Source organism: Argentina silus (genome assembly GCF_951799395.1).
Source record: "Argentina silus genome assembly, chromosome: 13".
Classification (NCBI taxonomy): Eukaryota; Metazoa; Chordata; class Actinopteri; order Argentiniformes; family Argentinidae; genus Argentina; species Argentina silus.
In genome coordinates this window covers 6,926,871-6,943,886 of record NC_139667.1, presented here as the reverse complement: position 1 = coordinate 6,943,886, position 17,016 = coordinate 6,926,871, and the positions used below count along the sequence as shown (strand labels likewise).

At 43.4% G+C, this 17,016-nt stretch overlaps 1 protein-coding gene across 2 annotated transcripts in view; it reads left to right on the top strand.

Moving 5' to 3' along the window:
* The window catches only part of slc8a3 (solute carrier family 8 member 3), a gene marked incomplete at both ends in the record, with an annotated part of 47,207 nt that extends 35,487 nt beyond the window's left edge, over window positions 1-11,720 (top strand). Inside the window, 5 exons of one of the 2 annotated variants that reach the window (XM_083682934.1) lie at window positions 7,556-7,573; window positions 9,000-9,121; window positions 9,485-9,584; window positions 10,863-11,135; window positions 11,344-11,720. In XM_083682934.1, the coding sequence (XP_083539060.1) occupies window positions 7,556-7,573; window positions 9,000-9,121; window positions 9,485-9,584; window positions 10,863-11,135; window positions 11,344-11,720 (890 nt within the window). The remainder of the gene's footprint in view (window positions 1-7,555; window positions 7,574-8,999; window positions 9,122-9,484; window positions 9,585-10,862; window positions 11,136-11,343) is intronic. The other variant, XM_083682935.1, reaches the window with a different exon arrangement.
* Window positions 11,721-17,016: the final 5,296 nt, after the last annotated feature.

The following is a 17,016-nucleotide window of genomic DNA, read 5'->3' as shown; positions in this document are numbered from 1 at the left end:
ATTCCTTTGTTACCAGTGAACCCAGATTTAACCTCAAATGAGTCTCTTTCCCTCAGTGTGCTTCTTGTCAAGGGAAACTACCATTTCCACCCGCAGTAGTGAAACATAGGCAACTCAAAGTGACTGTGGGTTTCAACACACAGAATGAGAGGCTGTTCTTCATATTGCTACAAATACATGAATTGCATGTTAATACAGTAACATTCCCTTGGAAAACCACTATAGGAGATTAACAAAAACCTGCAATTTGATTACTCATCCAGGATAACTTTCAGGATCCATGATATACCTTATTCATAAAACATCCGAATACCTCAGGCTTATTTTCTACATCTTTATGAAGGTTGGGTTCTACCTCTCTTCATGGTCTTTATGTCTGCCACCGCTCATTGCCCATTCTCAGAGGCTCCATGTCTCTTCAAAGGGCTGTGGCACTCAATCCTGGGCCTGGAGGAACTCTAAATGACTAGTATTGAATCAATTAGCTGCCTAATTGGGCTGAGATAAAGACACCGTTTCCTTATCACCAGCCATTAAGGATGGCACTCAGGGTCTCCCCATGGACGTGCCAACGGGTCAAACTAACGCTGGTGCTGGTTCTGTCAGACAGTGTGATGACCAGAGGCAGGAATGTACCACAGGACCTGGGGTCACTGCTCTGCCTCCTCTGGGATAAACACAGTAACATTCTTATGCAATATGAGGAGGGCTTTTAACTGCCACAAGTGAGGAGAACTGCCTATTCTATTCACTTATTCAATTTCCATGACGGGAAACACATGATCATTAGATCATTTCCTTTTATAAGCTCCCAATACTGTCCCTAGGCTAACACATTAGCCCTGTGCTCTCTCCCTCCCCTCCTACCATTAATTTAGAGATGTGCCCTTGTCCCCCAGCCAAGGGAAACAGCAGTGAAACCTTGGGTAGTGAGGGATGAGGAACAGCTGTCTCTCTGCAGGAGCAGCAACCTCACCTGTTGGCAGAGTCAGTGATGCCGCCCCAAGACCTCCAGCTCCCCTAATACCAACACAGCTTGGTTCAGTCTCCACAAGGACAGAGAATGTTAAAGGCAATAGATTGACTTTGAAGATCAGGGCCGATTTATGATGCTCAATAGTATATGGTTCAGGGTGAATCAAAGGGCGTTTTTTAAATGTTATTTTAAATGTATCCTTGAAAAGTGTTCTGCATGCTGTAGTACAGTATGTGTGTGATACACAGTCCGAATCAGTGGTGTGATTTAGAGTCTGTTCTCTGAGCATTGTGTGGAGCGTTTAAGTCTTCTTAATCATCATCTAAACGTTATCATATTAAGTCTTTATCATCTGTCATCTAATCTAAATCATGATGAAGAGTATTATAATATTTGCGGTCTGATTGATGTTCATATAATGTAGGTTTGGATGAGACAAGAAGCTTTCTGGTGCACAATGTTTCTGCCATTCATTGCCAGGATGTGTAGTTTGCATTGCGCACCTGCTTCATGAACTTGCATCAGTCCCAGCGAGGAACAAGTTTGCCCCTTTCTCCGTGATAGTCCAGAAATCTGCTAAATCCCCTCTCTGTTGTCTGCAGGCACTCTGGGTTCATACTCGGCTTATTTTCAAAGTGTGCAAGCTCCTCTCTGAATATAAATGACACAATTAATATTGAAATCCAGGAGGGATTACTTTAATATGTCAAGAGACTTCCCAAATTAGACTTGTGCGACGCTGATACCATTCCCCAGACTTGAAATGGGCTTAAGCAAAGATTATTACACAAACATGAGAGATGCCCTAAGGGCCGTGTGTCACAGGTGATCTGCAGGCCTCTGAGGGTGAGCTGGGGACAGATGTGTGTGTGTGTGTGTGTGTGTGTGTGTGTGTGTGTGTGTGTGTGCGCGCATGCATGCATGCGTGTGTGCATCCGTGTGTATCACTCAGGACCTGTGCGCAAGGCTCATAGTCATTCATCATAGTGCTCAGATTGATTCTCATCCTCCTAATGGAATGCTAGTTTGAAGATCTACGGTAGCCTATATCGTCCATGGATGTCATTGGGGAGACTTCTGGAAGAGTCCTGAGTAAGGGGGTTTCTTTATCCCGTTTTCTAATTAAAGCGCCTTCATAGTACAGTGCATGCTCCACACATTGTGGTCAGTAATGTAGGCAGATGGGTCCAGCGTTCACCTCTCTCCCTGCTCTACCAACCATGTCCCAAAATGTCATGACTCACAGGTTCCTCAGCTCCCTCTTTACCACAGAGAAATTACACAAGCACGGCTGAATACCTCTAATGCAAAAGGGAGCTGAGCCCTGTTCATGCATTCATGGATTCCTACTTCATTAAAGGCTCGCTACTTTCCACGGTCACAATGACAATGGCACTGTCTCCGTGTACATCCACATCGTAAGACGTATCATTCATTTGAACAAAGTACTTTCTAGAAACCAGAGTTAATCCATCCTTGATTGGGAAAGCCTCAGTCATGGAGAAAAAAAAAAGAAAAGAAAAAGAAAAAGAAATTTCACCCAGATTTCACCATCTCATTCACATCAACAACACCGAAGTTAATTTGCGTCCTAAATCCAAATGATTATATGATCATCAGTTACCAACCTGACTCTGAGGCTGCTGAACTGGAATCACCTCTGATAGAGTTTGAATGAAATACTTTATGTCACAGGTTGGCTATTCCTTCTGTAAGCTCTCCAAGTACAGAACAGCAGCAAATTGTATTCTTGCACAACATCAATATAGCTTTGGCTTTACAGGCTGATTTATGATAAAAGATAGTCAAAAGGCCTGCTGATGTGCCAAAACGCATCAGAGCATAGATATCCCATGGCAAAATACACAGCGTGTGCTTTTTCTTGCATAAATCACAATTCTTATCATATTTGGACTGCTGCTTAATTCTCTCTTCTGCCTATTACACATTGCAGTTGTTGCGCACACATTTGTCCAACCCCTATGGCTTTGCATGAATAAAGCTAATATTAAAACTGTTGTAGACACTTTGGTGGAATATTCACCTCCTGAAGTGTGGAGGTCAAAGCTGGCATTTCCTCCTGTGATTACGGTAGTAGTACAGTTAATGCAGGCAATGAGAGGTGTGAGAGGATGTGCAGATGATTTAGTGTGGCACAGCTGTCTCCTCAAGGACAAAGCCATGGACAGGGGCTAAAACCTGCACTGCTGCTGGACCTGAATCTGCACTCCAGACATTTCCTCATAGAACCACAAACCTGTAAGAGGGAAATTAGATCTGGTTGCCAATTCAAATGTATGGTGTATGGGAATCCCTCCATTTCAAAATACTGTGCTATGCTCCACTTAAACAAATGCAATTTTTTATTCTGTCTAGATCTGATGTGATTTATGTTTTGATCTCTACTCTGGGAGATGGGGGTCACAGTTGAAGGACATGACTGTCACTTAGCAAATGACACAAGTGCTTACGTCAAAACGCACCATCCCTGCTGCATCCTAGCTACCATCCGGTTTGAGACCTGAGGAATGTCACAAGGAGATTGTTGTCTAGTAACGGTTTCCATGGAGGCCACAGTCTGTCAGGGCTTAGGTGTAATGGATTTAAATTGAACTGTTGAATTTCGAGCTCGGTAGAGCAGAGAGGGAAGCAGGCAGGGGTGGGGTTGGGAGGGTGGGAGAGAGACAGTGGAGGAGGGAGAGACAGAAATAGTCTGTACAACGAGAGAGAGAGAGAGAGAGAGAGAGAGAGAGAAAAAGAGAGGAGACAGAGAAAAGAAGAGGAGACAGGCAGACAGACACTGGGAGCTATAGTGAGACAATGAACCACAGAGAAAGGAGAGGAGAGGAGAACAGACCCTACATACTGTGTTGAAGAGCTGGGAGAGCAGTAATTGCTCCTGAGAGGTGTGTGTGTGTGTGTGTGTGTGTGTGTGTGTGTGTGTGTGTGTGTGTGTGTGTGTGTGTGTGTGTGTGTGTGTGTGGGGCCTGACGTGTCTGTAGGGGTTGAGGTGTCTGTCGGGGCTGAGAGGTGTGTGTGTGTGTGTGTGTGTGTGTGTGTGTGTGTGTGTGTGGGCTAAGAGGTGTGTGTCTGATGGCTGAGAGGTGTGTGTGATGACTGAGAGGTGTGTGTGATGGCTGAGAGGCGTGTGTGTGTGTGTGTGTGTGCGTGTGTGCGTGTGTGTGTGTGTGTGTGTGTGTGTATATGTGTGTGTGTGTGTGTGTTCTCTCTGCTCTGGTCCTCAGTGCTGTCTGAGATCTGCTGCTATGGCACCTGCCATGGTGGCGGCACATGTCACTGTCAACCTTCTCTAATCCCCAGGAAGGGGGGGGGGGGGGGGGGGGGCAACAAACCTCTCTGAATGCTCCCCCACTGATGTCACTGTCCACTGATGATCAACCCACCACCTCCACCTCCACCTCCCCCTCCCCACCCCTCTACAACCCTCGACACTTCAGTGCACCTGGCCAATCAGGTGCTCTGTGGAAATCTCATAGACCAATGAAATGTCCAATGACATCTTGTCATCTTCTTGATACTGCAGATACAATTGTCACAAGATATATAGGTCTGTAATTGATCTCCAATTGCTTAGTGTCTATGAAGCGTATGTTAGTAAGATGGTTTAGACTTTCCCGTCGCTGCATTCTGTGTTTGTGCCAAGCATAGCCGTCGTTAATCAGTGCTCAGGGTTACTTCAGCTATGTCAGCACAGAGACTATAGTATATCACACAGCTATGGGCCATCTCTCCCTCCCTGATGAGCTCAGCACAAGTCCAGTTGTCTGTGGAGAAAACCCCTGTGTGTGTGCGTGCGTGCGTGCGTGCGTGCGTGCGTGCGTGCGTGCCTGCGTGCCTGCGTGCCTGCGTGCCTGATGTACAGAATGTGGTGTGTGTGTGTGTGTGTGTGTGTGTGTGTGTGTGTGTGTGTGTGTGTGTATGTTTGCTCGTGTGCATGGGATGGTCTGATGACATTATCAGGTTGGTAATCTGCTCTTTAATTCCCTGCTGCTGACACTGCAGGAGGCATGAAGTGGCAGGAGGTTGAGCTGAATAAACAGGCTCTTAACAAGGCGTGGTATCCTGTTCCTGTTTGATCTGTACTACACCGTGACATCTGGACCGTCCATGAAGGTAGAGAGAGAGAGAGAGAGAGAGAGAGAGAGAGAGAGAGAGAGAGAGAGACTCCATAGAATGTGTGAAATTGGCCAGCTTGAAAAGGCAGCATATGGGCCGATTAGAAGTGTCGCTAGTGTGACCAGAAGGGTGGTTAGTGGGTGCTCATGGGTTTCCCAGGTTCCCACTGGTTGGCTGCACTGTAGTCTACTCTCCATGTGACACATGCTCAGATGCATTGGTGTGACAGTGGACATAGTTGAATGCAGCAAATTGGTCTAAATCTGGCTAGTAACAGGCCTAGTTGTTCTTGATAGTTTGATTCTTCGCCCCGAATTTCAGAAGAGGCACAGTTGCACAGAAAACACAGCTTGCTTATTAAAAGATCAACATAAGCAGAGGAAACGTCCACTTGGCCATCTGTGCATGCATTGATACCTCTCCAACCCAGAAGGCTCACACTCTCTAACATCCCTTTGTGTGTGTGTGTGTGTGTGTGTGTGTGGGTGTGTGTGTGTGTGTGTGTGTGTTTGTGTGCATATGTGTGTGTTGCGCGTACATGCGTGCGTGCGTGTGTATGTGTGTGTGCATATGTGTGTGTGTGTGTGTGTGTGTGTGTGTGTGTGTGTGTGTGTGTGTGTGTGTGTGTGTGTGTGTGAGTGTGTGTGTGGAGCTGGCGGCCTTTTGGTGGATGATGACTCATCTTTAGTACTGTAGGAAATGTCTCTGTGATGTGAGCATCCTGATTGGATGTGGGTTCGTTGGGGAGAGAGAGAGACAGAGAGAGAGAGTGGACCATCACCCGAGCCTTGGGCCCGGTGCCCTCTTCTCATCCCTCCACACGCAGGCAGGGGGGGATGCATTAATGGTACAGAAAGCAAACCGCCTCCAGCCACAGAAACAGAAGTAGCAATGATAAGTCAAATGATGATTCTGTCTTAATGAGCTGTGGCGAGACAGCGTGATAGAGGGGTATTGACGGTGTGACTCAGACCCTGGCTGTGTGAGAGACAGAGAAGGGCTCATTCTTTTGTAACTAGACAGATCTGATTAGGGCTCTGCGCGCATGAGAACATGCTGATGATGATAATGGTTTACACTGAAACCCCTCTCCAATTACATCCCCTTGGTTAATTTCCTATAGTGATTTTATTGTCTTGCAAAATGACAGCCCTCTAGATTCGGGGGATAACTCACACAACGGCGCCTTCCCTCTGATACAAGGGTTTTGTGTCCTGGCTCCATGAGGCTCCCTTGGTGGGCCATAGTGGATGACATACTGTTATTACTGGCTCAGTTATGGACAATCACTCTCATCACAGCTGGGTTTTAAATCAGAGTTGGCTTCTGAACAGCATGGCTTAAATAGTAATAATGATAACGAAGCAAGTCGCCAACAGCAATTAATGCACTTACTAATGATGATTAACAGAACCATGTATTTGATTTAGGGAGTTGATAAGCTGCCTCCGAGCACAACCAGGTTAATTAGCCTCTTGCTTTAGTGGAGGGAGTTTTCAAATGGCTGGAGTTCTCTCTCGCAAAGACGTGGTCGGCTCCATTGTGTCAGACCAATTTGAAATATTGTGGAAATATTGTCCATGTTGCTGAATGAAAGGAGATATTATGAAGAACACATGGCGGCCAGAAGTTGTCAAGTGTGAATCCCCACAGGCTGAAAAGCATCTCTCTCTCTCTCTCTCTCTCTCTCTCTCTCTCTCTCTCTCTCTCTCTCTCTCTGCCCTCTATTTATGCTGTATGCTATCATCTAATCATCCGCCTCGGTGGATGACTTTTGCACCTCTCTTTTTACTCATATTACTGTTGTTTATTTACAGTGTACACTTCACCCAGGGCATCAAGAGCATTCTACTGTCACCTGAGCTACTTGCATGTGAATAATGACAAATAATCAAGAGTCACAGCCACGGGATGAAAGTGATATTTCGGTCTTCCTCAGCCTCTTTCATGAGGTCATGCAGTGTTTACCTCTGAACCCAGACTGTTGACTTGGGCCTTGGGTTAGAGCAGATTGGGAATGACTATAATGGCATAAAGGCCACATGATGACACATTGTTTTCAGAGCCAAAGAAAAACGTCATAATTCCAGTGCTGGAAATTGATGTTTGCTGTTTCGAGAAATGTTTTTCTCTAAAGGCAGTTGGCCGTTATATTTTGGTGCTTGCAATGCATTCTGCATTCAGAACGCATCCTCAACCCATTTGCAACGTCATCATACTCAGCCAATCAACTACCCAATCAACACCATGTATACAGCACACACTGCCCATACATGGTCTGATGTCATCACATTCTTTTCTCTTTCTCTGTACCTCGTACTGACTTATTACCCTCCTTTCACATGCCCTTCCATTCCTCGTCTTATCCTTTTTTTCTGTTTTCTCCATGTTCCCTTTCTTCCCCCCTCTCCTCCTCTGCCTCTCTGCTCTCTTCATCCACAGCTCGTTTATTAGCAGAAGGTAAGTCTCCTCTTCCACTCAGCGTCGCTGCTGATGCCGCCCTCCGTCCTCCGCCCTCCGTCCACCTTCTGCTGTGGTTTGGGATTGCAGGGTTCATTCCCCTTAGGCAGAGAGCCGCATGCCGGTTGTTAGCCTTTACTAGTGTTCAGAGCTCAGAGTTTTTCCCAACATTACAGGTTTGTTTTCTGCCCTCTCTTCCACACTTAATGATCGATTCATAGCCTAATCTGCGGATTAATTAATCATAAACCCATAAATGATGTTCTGCTGTCAAGAGGAAGGCACAAACACTTGATAACCGCCAAGATAAAAACCTGCAGTTCAGAAATTAGAATTTTAATTACCTTTGTGATGAATTCTTTGTTACTGTTCAGGGGAAGAATGTCATGCCGTTGTGCGTAGTGCAGTGGAATGGGTGGATAATCCAATTTTAAACATATAAATATGTCAGGGCTTGTGTGTGTGCTTTCCACTGTATGGAATTGTCCATTTTAGCCTGGTTTTAGTTTGCAAGCCTGTGTGTGTGAGCGTGCATGTGTGTGTGAGCGTGCATGTGTGTGTGAGCGTGCATGTGTGCGCTCGTGCACTCGTGCTTATCTATCAGGGGCACTGAGCTGTGTGATCTTTAATGCAGTTTTAATATTTAATAGTGAGCGTGTTGTCAGCATAGAGCAGCAGGCTGGGACCATATAATAGATGGCAAGGCCTCTGCACCAGGTGGGTCAGTGGTGAGTCAGAGAGAACAGGGTGAGAGGGACGGACAGAGAGGCTAGATAAAGGTGACAGAGCAGAACTGACACGATTATGGCCACTTTGTACAGAGTTTATGGTCTGTGATACAAAGTATGGTGCTTCCCTTCCGTCCTAGCTCCATATGGAACATGTGACAACAATACAATGAAATGTAATAATTGAACGATGTCATTATATTATATATTTATATTATATATGCTGAATACATTTAAGGGACTAATTGTAAGAGAGGTTTGGTGTGTTTGTGTTTTGTCAATTGCTTGCACAAGCATGCACATTCGTTTCAGCTTGTCTTCTTCTAACACAGCTGATAGGCAGTATTACCAGCAGGGAACAGTTGGTAAATAGAGGGGACCAGATCTTTTTGTGTCCCAGTTTGTTAAGAATCCCTGCCTTGTCTTCATCTTTGGAGGTCTAACTGATCTGAGGAGTCTACTGTTGCCTTTTGTCTCAGATGAGGGATTATGTATGGCCTAAATTGTGTTGGGAGATAATCAAAATGGTATCTCACAAAACACCATTTGTTTTGTCAGTATGCCTCCACAAAGCATTGGAATTCATTGAAATCTGCTCAACGGTCAGAGCTCAGCTTATTGTTTCTCTCTCTCTCTCTCTCTCTCTCTCTCTCTCCTTTCCTCTCTTCTCTTCTCTTCTCCCTGCCCCCTCCCCACAGATGGACCAGGAAAGTTGTCATCAGAAGAAGAGGAAGCCAAACGGATTGCAGAGATGGGCAAGCCAGTACTTGGAGAACACTCCAAGCTGGAGGTTATCATTGAGGAGTCCTATGAGTTCAAGGTGAGCAGCAATTCAATATGACTCTATTAATCCCCAAGGGGCAATTAGATGAAAAACATGGTTAAAGCAACCGCGATTCAAAACATGGTTAAAGCAACCACAGCTGTTTACTCAGTGCTGTATAGATACTGTCCACATAGTGAAACACATAGGTCTTGTTTGGTTGTGATGTGTTTTTATTTCTTAAAATCAGAGAGAGGAACGGATTTTTTGTTGCATGGAATTTGATGTCACTGCCATCATGTGGTGAAGCAGGTGAACTTCATGCGCTGATGTGATGAAGCTCAGGGCACAGGGAAAATCTAGTATATCAAGTCTACACTGATTGCTAATGCCTATTGGTTGTGTGTCTTTTTATTGTAGAGCACAGTGGACAAGCTCATCAAGAAGACCAATCTTGCGCTGGTGGTGGGCACCAATTCTTGGAGAGAACAATTCATGGAGGCCATCACAGTCAGTGCAGGTAAAGACCAGTGCTTGCATAGCTCAAACTCTAGGGGGCGCTACTTAGTCCCAGAGAGCTTTAAGACAGATTTAAATATTGTTGAACAAACAACAGGGAAACAGTTTTTGATTGATTTAATCCTAATATTAATACCTATCGGATACTATAAGTTATGCTCTATCTTTCTTGTGTGTAAAATCGGAAAGTACTCTCGAAATACTCGAGATCATGCGCATCTGAAATAAATATGACCTCCTACGTCTGCCCTGGGCCTGCAACTTTATTTAGTTTTCAAATTTTCTTTGGTGCTTACTGAGCAAAAAATGATTCAGCATATACTAGACAAAACAAGGTGATGTCCATTGTTCTGACTCAGCGATGCACTCTCCCGACCCAACCACTGCAGTCTCAAGGACCATTCAGTGAACTCCTTGAAGGCCTCTGCTTCATCACTTTGGTGTTGAAATATTTAATCCAACGGCACTCTTTATTTTTTAATGAGACCCCCGCTGAAAAATGTATGCACCTCACATTTCCTGACACTTTGAATCATCACACCCCCCCTGGCTTTCGTAGAGGCTTCCGCAGGGCGCTGAGGGAGTAACACCTGATGATGCCCACCGCTGTCAGGCTGCATGACCTCTGCTGACAGGCCCAAATAGATTACTCAGCGATCAGCTGAACAATCAAGTCAAACTTCAGTAGTGGATGTGGAAGGACACAAGACACATCATCCTTTATAAGAATGAGAAGTTTTCTCTTTTTCAAATGAGATGGATTCATGTTATTCTTTGACGGAAAATCAGAGACAGAGAGAGAGAGAGAGAGATGTGTGAGGCTCTAGCTGTGTTAAATGGTAACGGGACCACTTAGTGTAGTTGTGTTGTCATTCCCTTTCTCTATTTCAGCGTGGGGGTGAGTAATTGGTCCCCTCAGAGTTGATTATACACGACAACCAGGATGTCACTTTGAAATACACCCATGTTTTGCCATGAAAAATAAGTCAATGTGCCATTGTAAGTAAATTTGTTCTCTTCCTCCCTCTTTCTGCCATCCCTTTCTCTCCCCCCTTTCCATCAATATGTCACTATTTATCTTCCCCACACTCTCCCATCTACTCTTTCCTCTTCGTAATTTTCTCATCTACCTTTCATTCTTCTATCCCTGTCATTCTCTCTTACCTCTCTCCCGTCACTGTCCCTCCCTGCTTCCTCTTCTCTACGTCCCCCTGTCCTCTCTTTGCTCTCGTAACCTACACCCCATCCTTCCTCCCGCTCCACCCTCACTTCTCGCTAGGAGATGAGGATGAGGACGACTCAGGGGAAGAAAGGCTTCCCTCCTGCTTTGACTACGTCATGCACTTCCTCACCGTGTTCTGGAAGGTTCTGTTTGCCTGTGTTCCGCCCACTGACTACATGAATGGCTGGGCCTGTTTCTTCATCTCAATCGTCATCATTGGCATGCTCACGGCTGTCATCGGTGACCTGGCCTCCCACTTTGGCTGCACCATCGGCCTGAAGGACTCAGTTACCGCTGTGGTGTTTGTGGCCCTCGGCACATCTGTCCCTGGTGAGCCCTGTAGAACTGCACCTGTGTGTGTGTGTGTGTGTGTGTGTGTGTGTGTGTGTGTGTGTGTGTGTGTGTGTGTGTGTGTGTGTGTGCATGTGCATTTTAATAATTAAAATTAAATAAAATGTGAACATTTTAAGGTGAATCACTACCTCTAAGCGTCATCCTCAGTGTATTGAAATGCTTCCCCCCCCCTCTCTCTCTACAGACACCTTTGCTAGTAAGGTTTCAGCCGTACAGGACTCATACGCCGATGCCTCCATTGGGAATGTGACCGGCAGCAACGCAGTCAATGTCTTCCTGGGCATCGGTTTGGCGTGGTCTGTGGCAGCCATCTATTGGCACATGCAAGGCAAGCCATTTATCGTGCAAGCAGGATCCCTGGCCTTCTCTGTCACACTCTTCACCATCTTCGCCTTCCTAGGGGTGTCCGTGCTGCTGTACCGGCGCCGTGCCCACATCGGAGGAGAACTGGGCGGGCCCCGCGGGCACAGACTAGCCACCTCCGCCTTCTTTTTCAGCCTGTGGCTCCTGTACATCCTCTTCTCCAGCCTGGAGGCCTACTGTCATATAGAGGGTTTCTAGACCCAACCAGGACTTCCAGCCCAAAAACAAGAGGTTCAAAGTACAAGTTTAGAATAAGAGTGGATTCTCAGTGTGGAATTAGGTTTTGTCTCTAAGGGATGGAAAGTAAGGGAGGTAACGTGGTGATAACCATCGCCCCCCCAACCCCCACCCTCTCTCAACCCCCTCTCTAAGGACACTCAGATGTGTCCGGCCTGCTCCTCCTGAGATGTGTTTCTGACCCCACATGGGTGTGCTTACAGTTGGGGTTGGGATATCAGTGTCAAGGCTAAAGAGGGTGGCCCTGCATTCCACAGGAAGTGACAACAGTCTTAAGCTGGAGAGATCTGAGCTATCAGAAGTCTATATTTTTCTCAACACCTGATGAGAACGACTTTTTTTAAAATGAAGTATTTTGGGGATAAAAATATAAAAAAAATACTACAAAAAGAGGAATCAAAGAACTATTTTCTGATCCACGTTAAAGGATAATTAAAAAAAATGATATCATAATGGAAATACGTTGTTGAGTGACAATTGAATGGACTCATAGTATTTATTTTTTATTTGCATAGTTTCTTAAGGAACCGTGCAGAGTTTTCAGATTTCACAGGCAAAGAGGAGGAACAACAATGACAAACTGGTACTGGCAGAAAAATCACCAATAAAACATCGGTGGAGAAGCAGGAGAGGGAAGAGGAGAACATTATCAAACTGCCCTGAACATTACTTCCGTACTATAACTACAGTATATATATAATATATTTCCATATTTTCTGTATATTTTGAATATTTGTTTCAATGTGGTCACATTCAGCTCCGACAACAGGGGAACGCTGTGGCTTGGGTGCGGGGGTGTGTGGGGGGCAGGGGGGGGGGGGGGCAGGGGGGGGCAGGGGGGGGGGGGGGTCATATACTGGAACGATGTCTTCATGTTTTTAAGAGATATATATATCTTACCTAGTTAAAGAACAACATTGTATTTTATTTATTAATATCTTGCTCTCACTAAGTTTTCACATTTTGAATCAGAAATCCAAAAATGTGTTGCTGCAGAGAATTACATAAATCAGAGATATTTTTATACTGTTCCTTCCATGCACTTTGCTGTATAGTTCTATTTATGGAGACTTCAACTTGTACAAATGTGCAAAAAGGCCAATATATATACAGTGCCTTCGGAAAGTGTTCAGACCCCTTCACCTTTTCCACATTTTGTGTTATAGACTCAATTTAAAATGGATTAAATTAAAAGAATTTGCCATCAATCCACACACAATACCCCAGAATGACAAAGTGAAAACAGGTTTATAGAAATTTCAGTAAATTTATTAAAATTGAAATACAGAAATACCTCATGTACATCAGTATTCAGACCGTTTCCTATGACACTCTTAAAATTAGCTAAAATGTAAAATGTCATCAACAAATCACTCAATAAGTTGAATTGAATCCATCTTAATACAAGGATAATAGTTCATGTAATTAAAAAAAATTAATATATTTTTTATCTTAATATTTTATTTTTTACTTATGTACATGAGGTATTTCTGTATTTCAATTTTAAAAAGTTTTGTCATTCTGGGATATTGTGTGTGGATTGATAGCAAATTCTTTTAATTTAATCCATTTTAAATTGAGTCTATAACACAACAAAATGTGGAAAAAGTGAAGGGGTCTGAATACTTTCCGAAGGCACTGTAAGACTATGGACTGTATGGAATACCTGTTAATGAAGAAGCACTTGTCTCATTGACAGGCTTTTTGTTCAATTCATTTGATACAATTCAAGCAAGATGATTGGAAAATAGATGTCAAATAGAGTGTCACTGGTTTGGTGTTGGAGAGTAGCAGGATGGAATTTAGAATTTGATGTAGAGTGTAATGTATAGAATGCTGTTCAGTATTCCGCTGCCTGGTCAGTCACCCGTGCTCTCTTGTACTTCTCTCTGTCTAAGAGGGAGAAATCTGGGGCACTTGAGAGACTGAGTACTTAGGATGGGTCATAAATCTACACGATTGGTGCTTTGGTAAGAGAGATACATGTATACTGATTTAAAGCTCCCAACAATCAGATATTTATTATTTTCTTTGTATACTTGTATGTTACTCTATAGTCAGTAATTGTTGGCAAATTTAAATCAGTATAGATAACCAAAGAGGAGGGCTGCAACAACATTCTAAAAAAAACGGTGACCCGAAAGCCGCAGTGTCACTCTGCACCACAAGGGGGATGTCAGTCTCCAGCCCCTGTGGTTTTCCCTTGGTCTGGTTCACTTTTCATGACCCCTCGTTTGTGTGAGATTTCCTGTCCTTTGCGCTGAGCAGTGCTGTAAATATGTCCCGTGGCTAACCTCAGAGTGAAGGAGCTGAGCATCTGCCCTGGCCCTGGACCACACCTGCTCTCCCCCCTATCTCTCTCTCTCTCCCCCCTATCTCTCTCTCTCTCTCTCCCACTCTCCCACACACGCTGAGGGGGTTACCTGAGTCCATTGCTGCACAAGATGGAGGGGGAGGTAATAGGCTCATGCAGAGGCTACACATTATGTACATAATTCTAAGTATATGTTTACATAAAACACAGTATATGGTGTGTTGGGCAACAGGCTGTCAACAGAAGTGTAGACACAGCACACAAGCGTGTTTACAAGGTCTACTTACTCCTCTATCCAGAAGGTCTTAAAAAAACATTCTAACATTTTGTCATCAAGTGACCATAAAATAGGAGGATTCAGTATATCAACTGTTTGGAGGAAGAAATTAAAACGATCTTAACTAATACAATCTAAAATTATATTTATCATGTTTGGGAAATGCTAGTCTTATTTTTATTCTTTGGTGGCAGATGATGACCATTTTGTTTGTTTGTTTGTTTGTTTGTTTGTTTTCATGATTTTGTCACATGAGAAGAGTTGAACTGAGATGAACATCACCAGATAGGCAAACGAAGCATGAATACAGGGACATATACTGTGTATTATTTACCTACTACAGTTGTTTTGCAGTTGAGTGTGGCTGAGAAAGTGTGTTCATGTGTTAATGTGTGTACGTGTGTGTGTGTTTAAGCCAGGATGTGTGTCCTCCTCACACATACCTGTCTGCACAGACTATGTCACTCACCATGCTGTTGTCCGTCTGTTGGGCATGCCTCCGCTTTGGTCCTTTACTTTGTCTTAAAACTACAAGTCTTAAAAGAAAAAAAATACACAACGCAACACTACGAGATACCAGTTTCTTTGTGTATGGGATGGATGTGAAGCGTTCTATATTAACAAATGTCCGATCACAAGACATGGGCTTGTTTTTGATGTTGTTGTGAGACACAATTCAAAGTTTCAATGAGATTTACACCACTTGCTGAGAATGCTGTCATTTTCACTAATGTTATGTAACTGGAAGAGAACACGTTTTCATGGATAGGTACCCAGTACTTTTATTTGCGCAAATAAAGATAATTGTGTCATTTAAGAAAATCAAAGGTGGAGGATCTTTGAGACCACCCTCTATTTGTTCTTCACAGGCCAACAAACAGCTGGTTAGCACCACCCCCCCCCTTCCCCCCATAGTTGTTGCGATTACATAGCTGTTGCTTTAATTATTACACTTTAAGTATGTTGAAGTAACCACCAAGTATTTGTTAAAGTAACCACCCTATTACACTTGATTTGCATATGTCTGGGACAGTATTTGTAAGTATATGAACGTATTGGACCCCTAAAGATCATATTTCTGTTTCTTCACATTCTGTCAACAGTGCGTAGTTTTGTGTGTCGTCATTATGCTGTTTATTCAGCAGCTTTATTCATTCGTTTTGTCTACATTTCATAAATAACCAGGTTTTCTACAAAATCCTGAGTTCCATGTTTCATGTTACTCTTTGAGTCATCATTTCTGTACTTTGACTGAACTAACTTTTTAATTTCCAATTGTGATATGTTTCAACATAAAAAGGAGAAAAGGACGGCTTCAAAGGGAATTATTTCTGCAAAAAAAGGGGATCAAAGAGGGGTGTTTATATTTACCTTCAAGGGTTTTCTTTTTTAAAATCCAGATCACTGATGAAAACCCTACTGGTGCCTGATGAAGACAGACTCCCTCAGCAAAGGCCTGTTAACATGATCTGCGTTGTGCTGTGTCTCACAATGGAATGGTAGATTTGCCACGTTTCCACTGCTCTTTCTCATACAATTTAAGGTGATCCAGCCAAACAAAACCTTCCCCTTTATTTTAAAGGGACATTTACATATCGTTATAACCACTATCATAACCTACCACCAAGCAGCTTGGAGAAACAGTAAAAAAACACTGATCCTCTCAAAATGTGATATGGTTGCAACTATCCGAACTCCACAGTTGAACTGTTAATGGAGTCCTTGTTGATGATGTTCACTCTGCTTTTTGAGATCCCTGCTCATCGATCAACAGACTTGATTTCTACTGTATGTGAAACACTGAATTGCATTTGTATGTCTATCTGAACTGTTTAAAATCGTCCTTAAATCTTTATATATTATGTCTTTCCACATAAATCTGGGTTTCTTTAATGAACTGGCTGGAATTCTATCAAAGCTGCTGTACAGGTTTCATGGGGTAGCTTTGTATGATAGAGAACATGTGTTCCACTGCAATAGTGTGCCTATCATGTAGCCTGCCTGAACATCTTTCAAGATTCTCATTACTAAGAGCTTGTGCACAGACAAACAATTGTTTGTATGCACAAGTCTAACTTTACCAGTCCCTTGGTTTAGTTTCGTTGAATATCAGAGAAAGGTTTTAGGGGGACTTTTTGATTGAATTCCAGTCACAATTTTCACACAACACACAACTTATTCTCCCATTATGTCACCTAAATAGTTGGATTGTTCATTTTGATCGTTTGTTTAGTTGATTGTTTGTTTTTTACTCCTTGCTATGAATTTTTTAGTTTTTATTTCAGGGAATTATGCATGAAATTAACCTTAATTTGATTGATTTATGCCAATTTCTTTATTTTTGATTCTTTGGTCAATAACATAATAAAGGAGACAATTTGAAAAAAAAAGTCTTTGTTCAAATCTGTGGTGAATATTAAAAGTCATGTTATATATATCTAATAAGAACAATGCATTCTACAAATCAGGGTGTTTTCAGATAGAAGAATCCTGTACTGGAAACTGGGCTCGAGGTAAGACCTTGATTGATGTAGCCATGCGCCAATCAAATTGAAGGCGAGGGGTGATTGGTTTGTTGCATAGAGGATTGCTGGCACAATTGGCTCCTTAGAATAAAGAAGAGTGGGTAGCTTTGAGCCCTTTGCGCACAGGGATTTTTAACGATG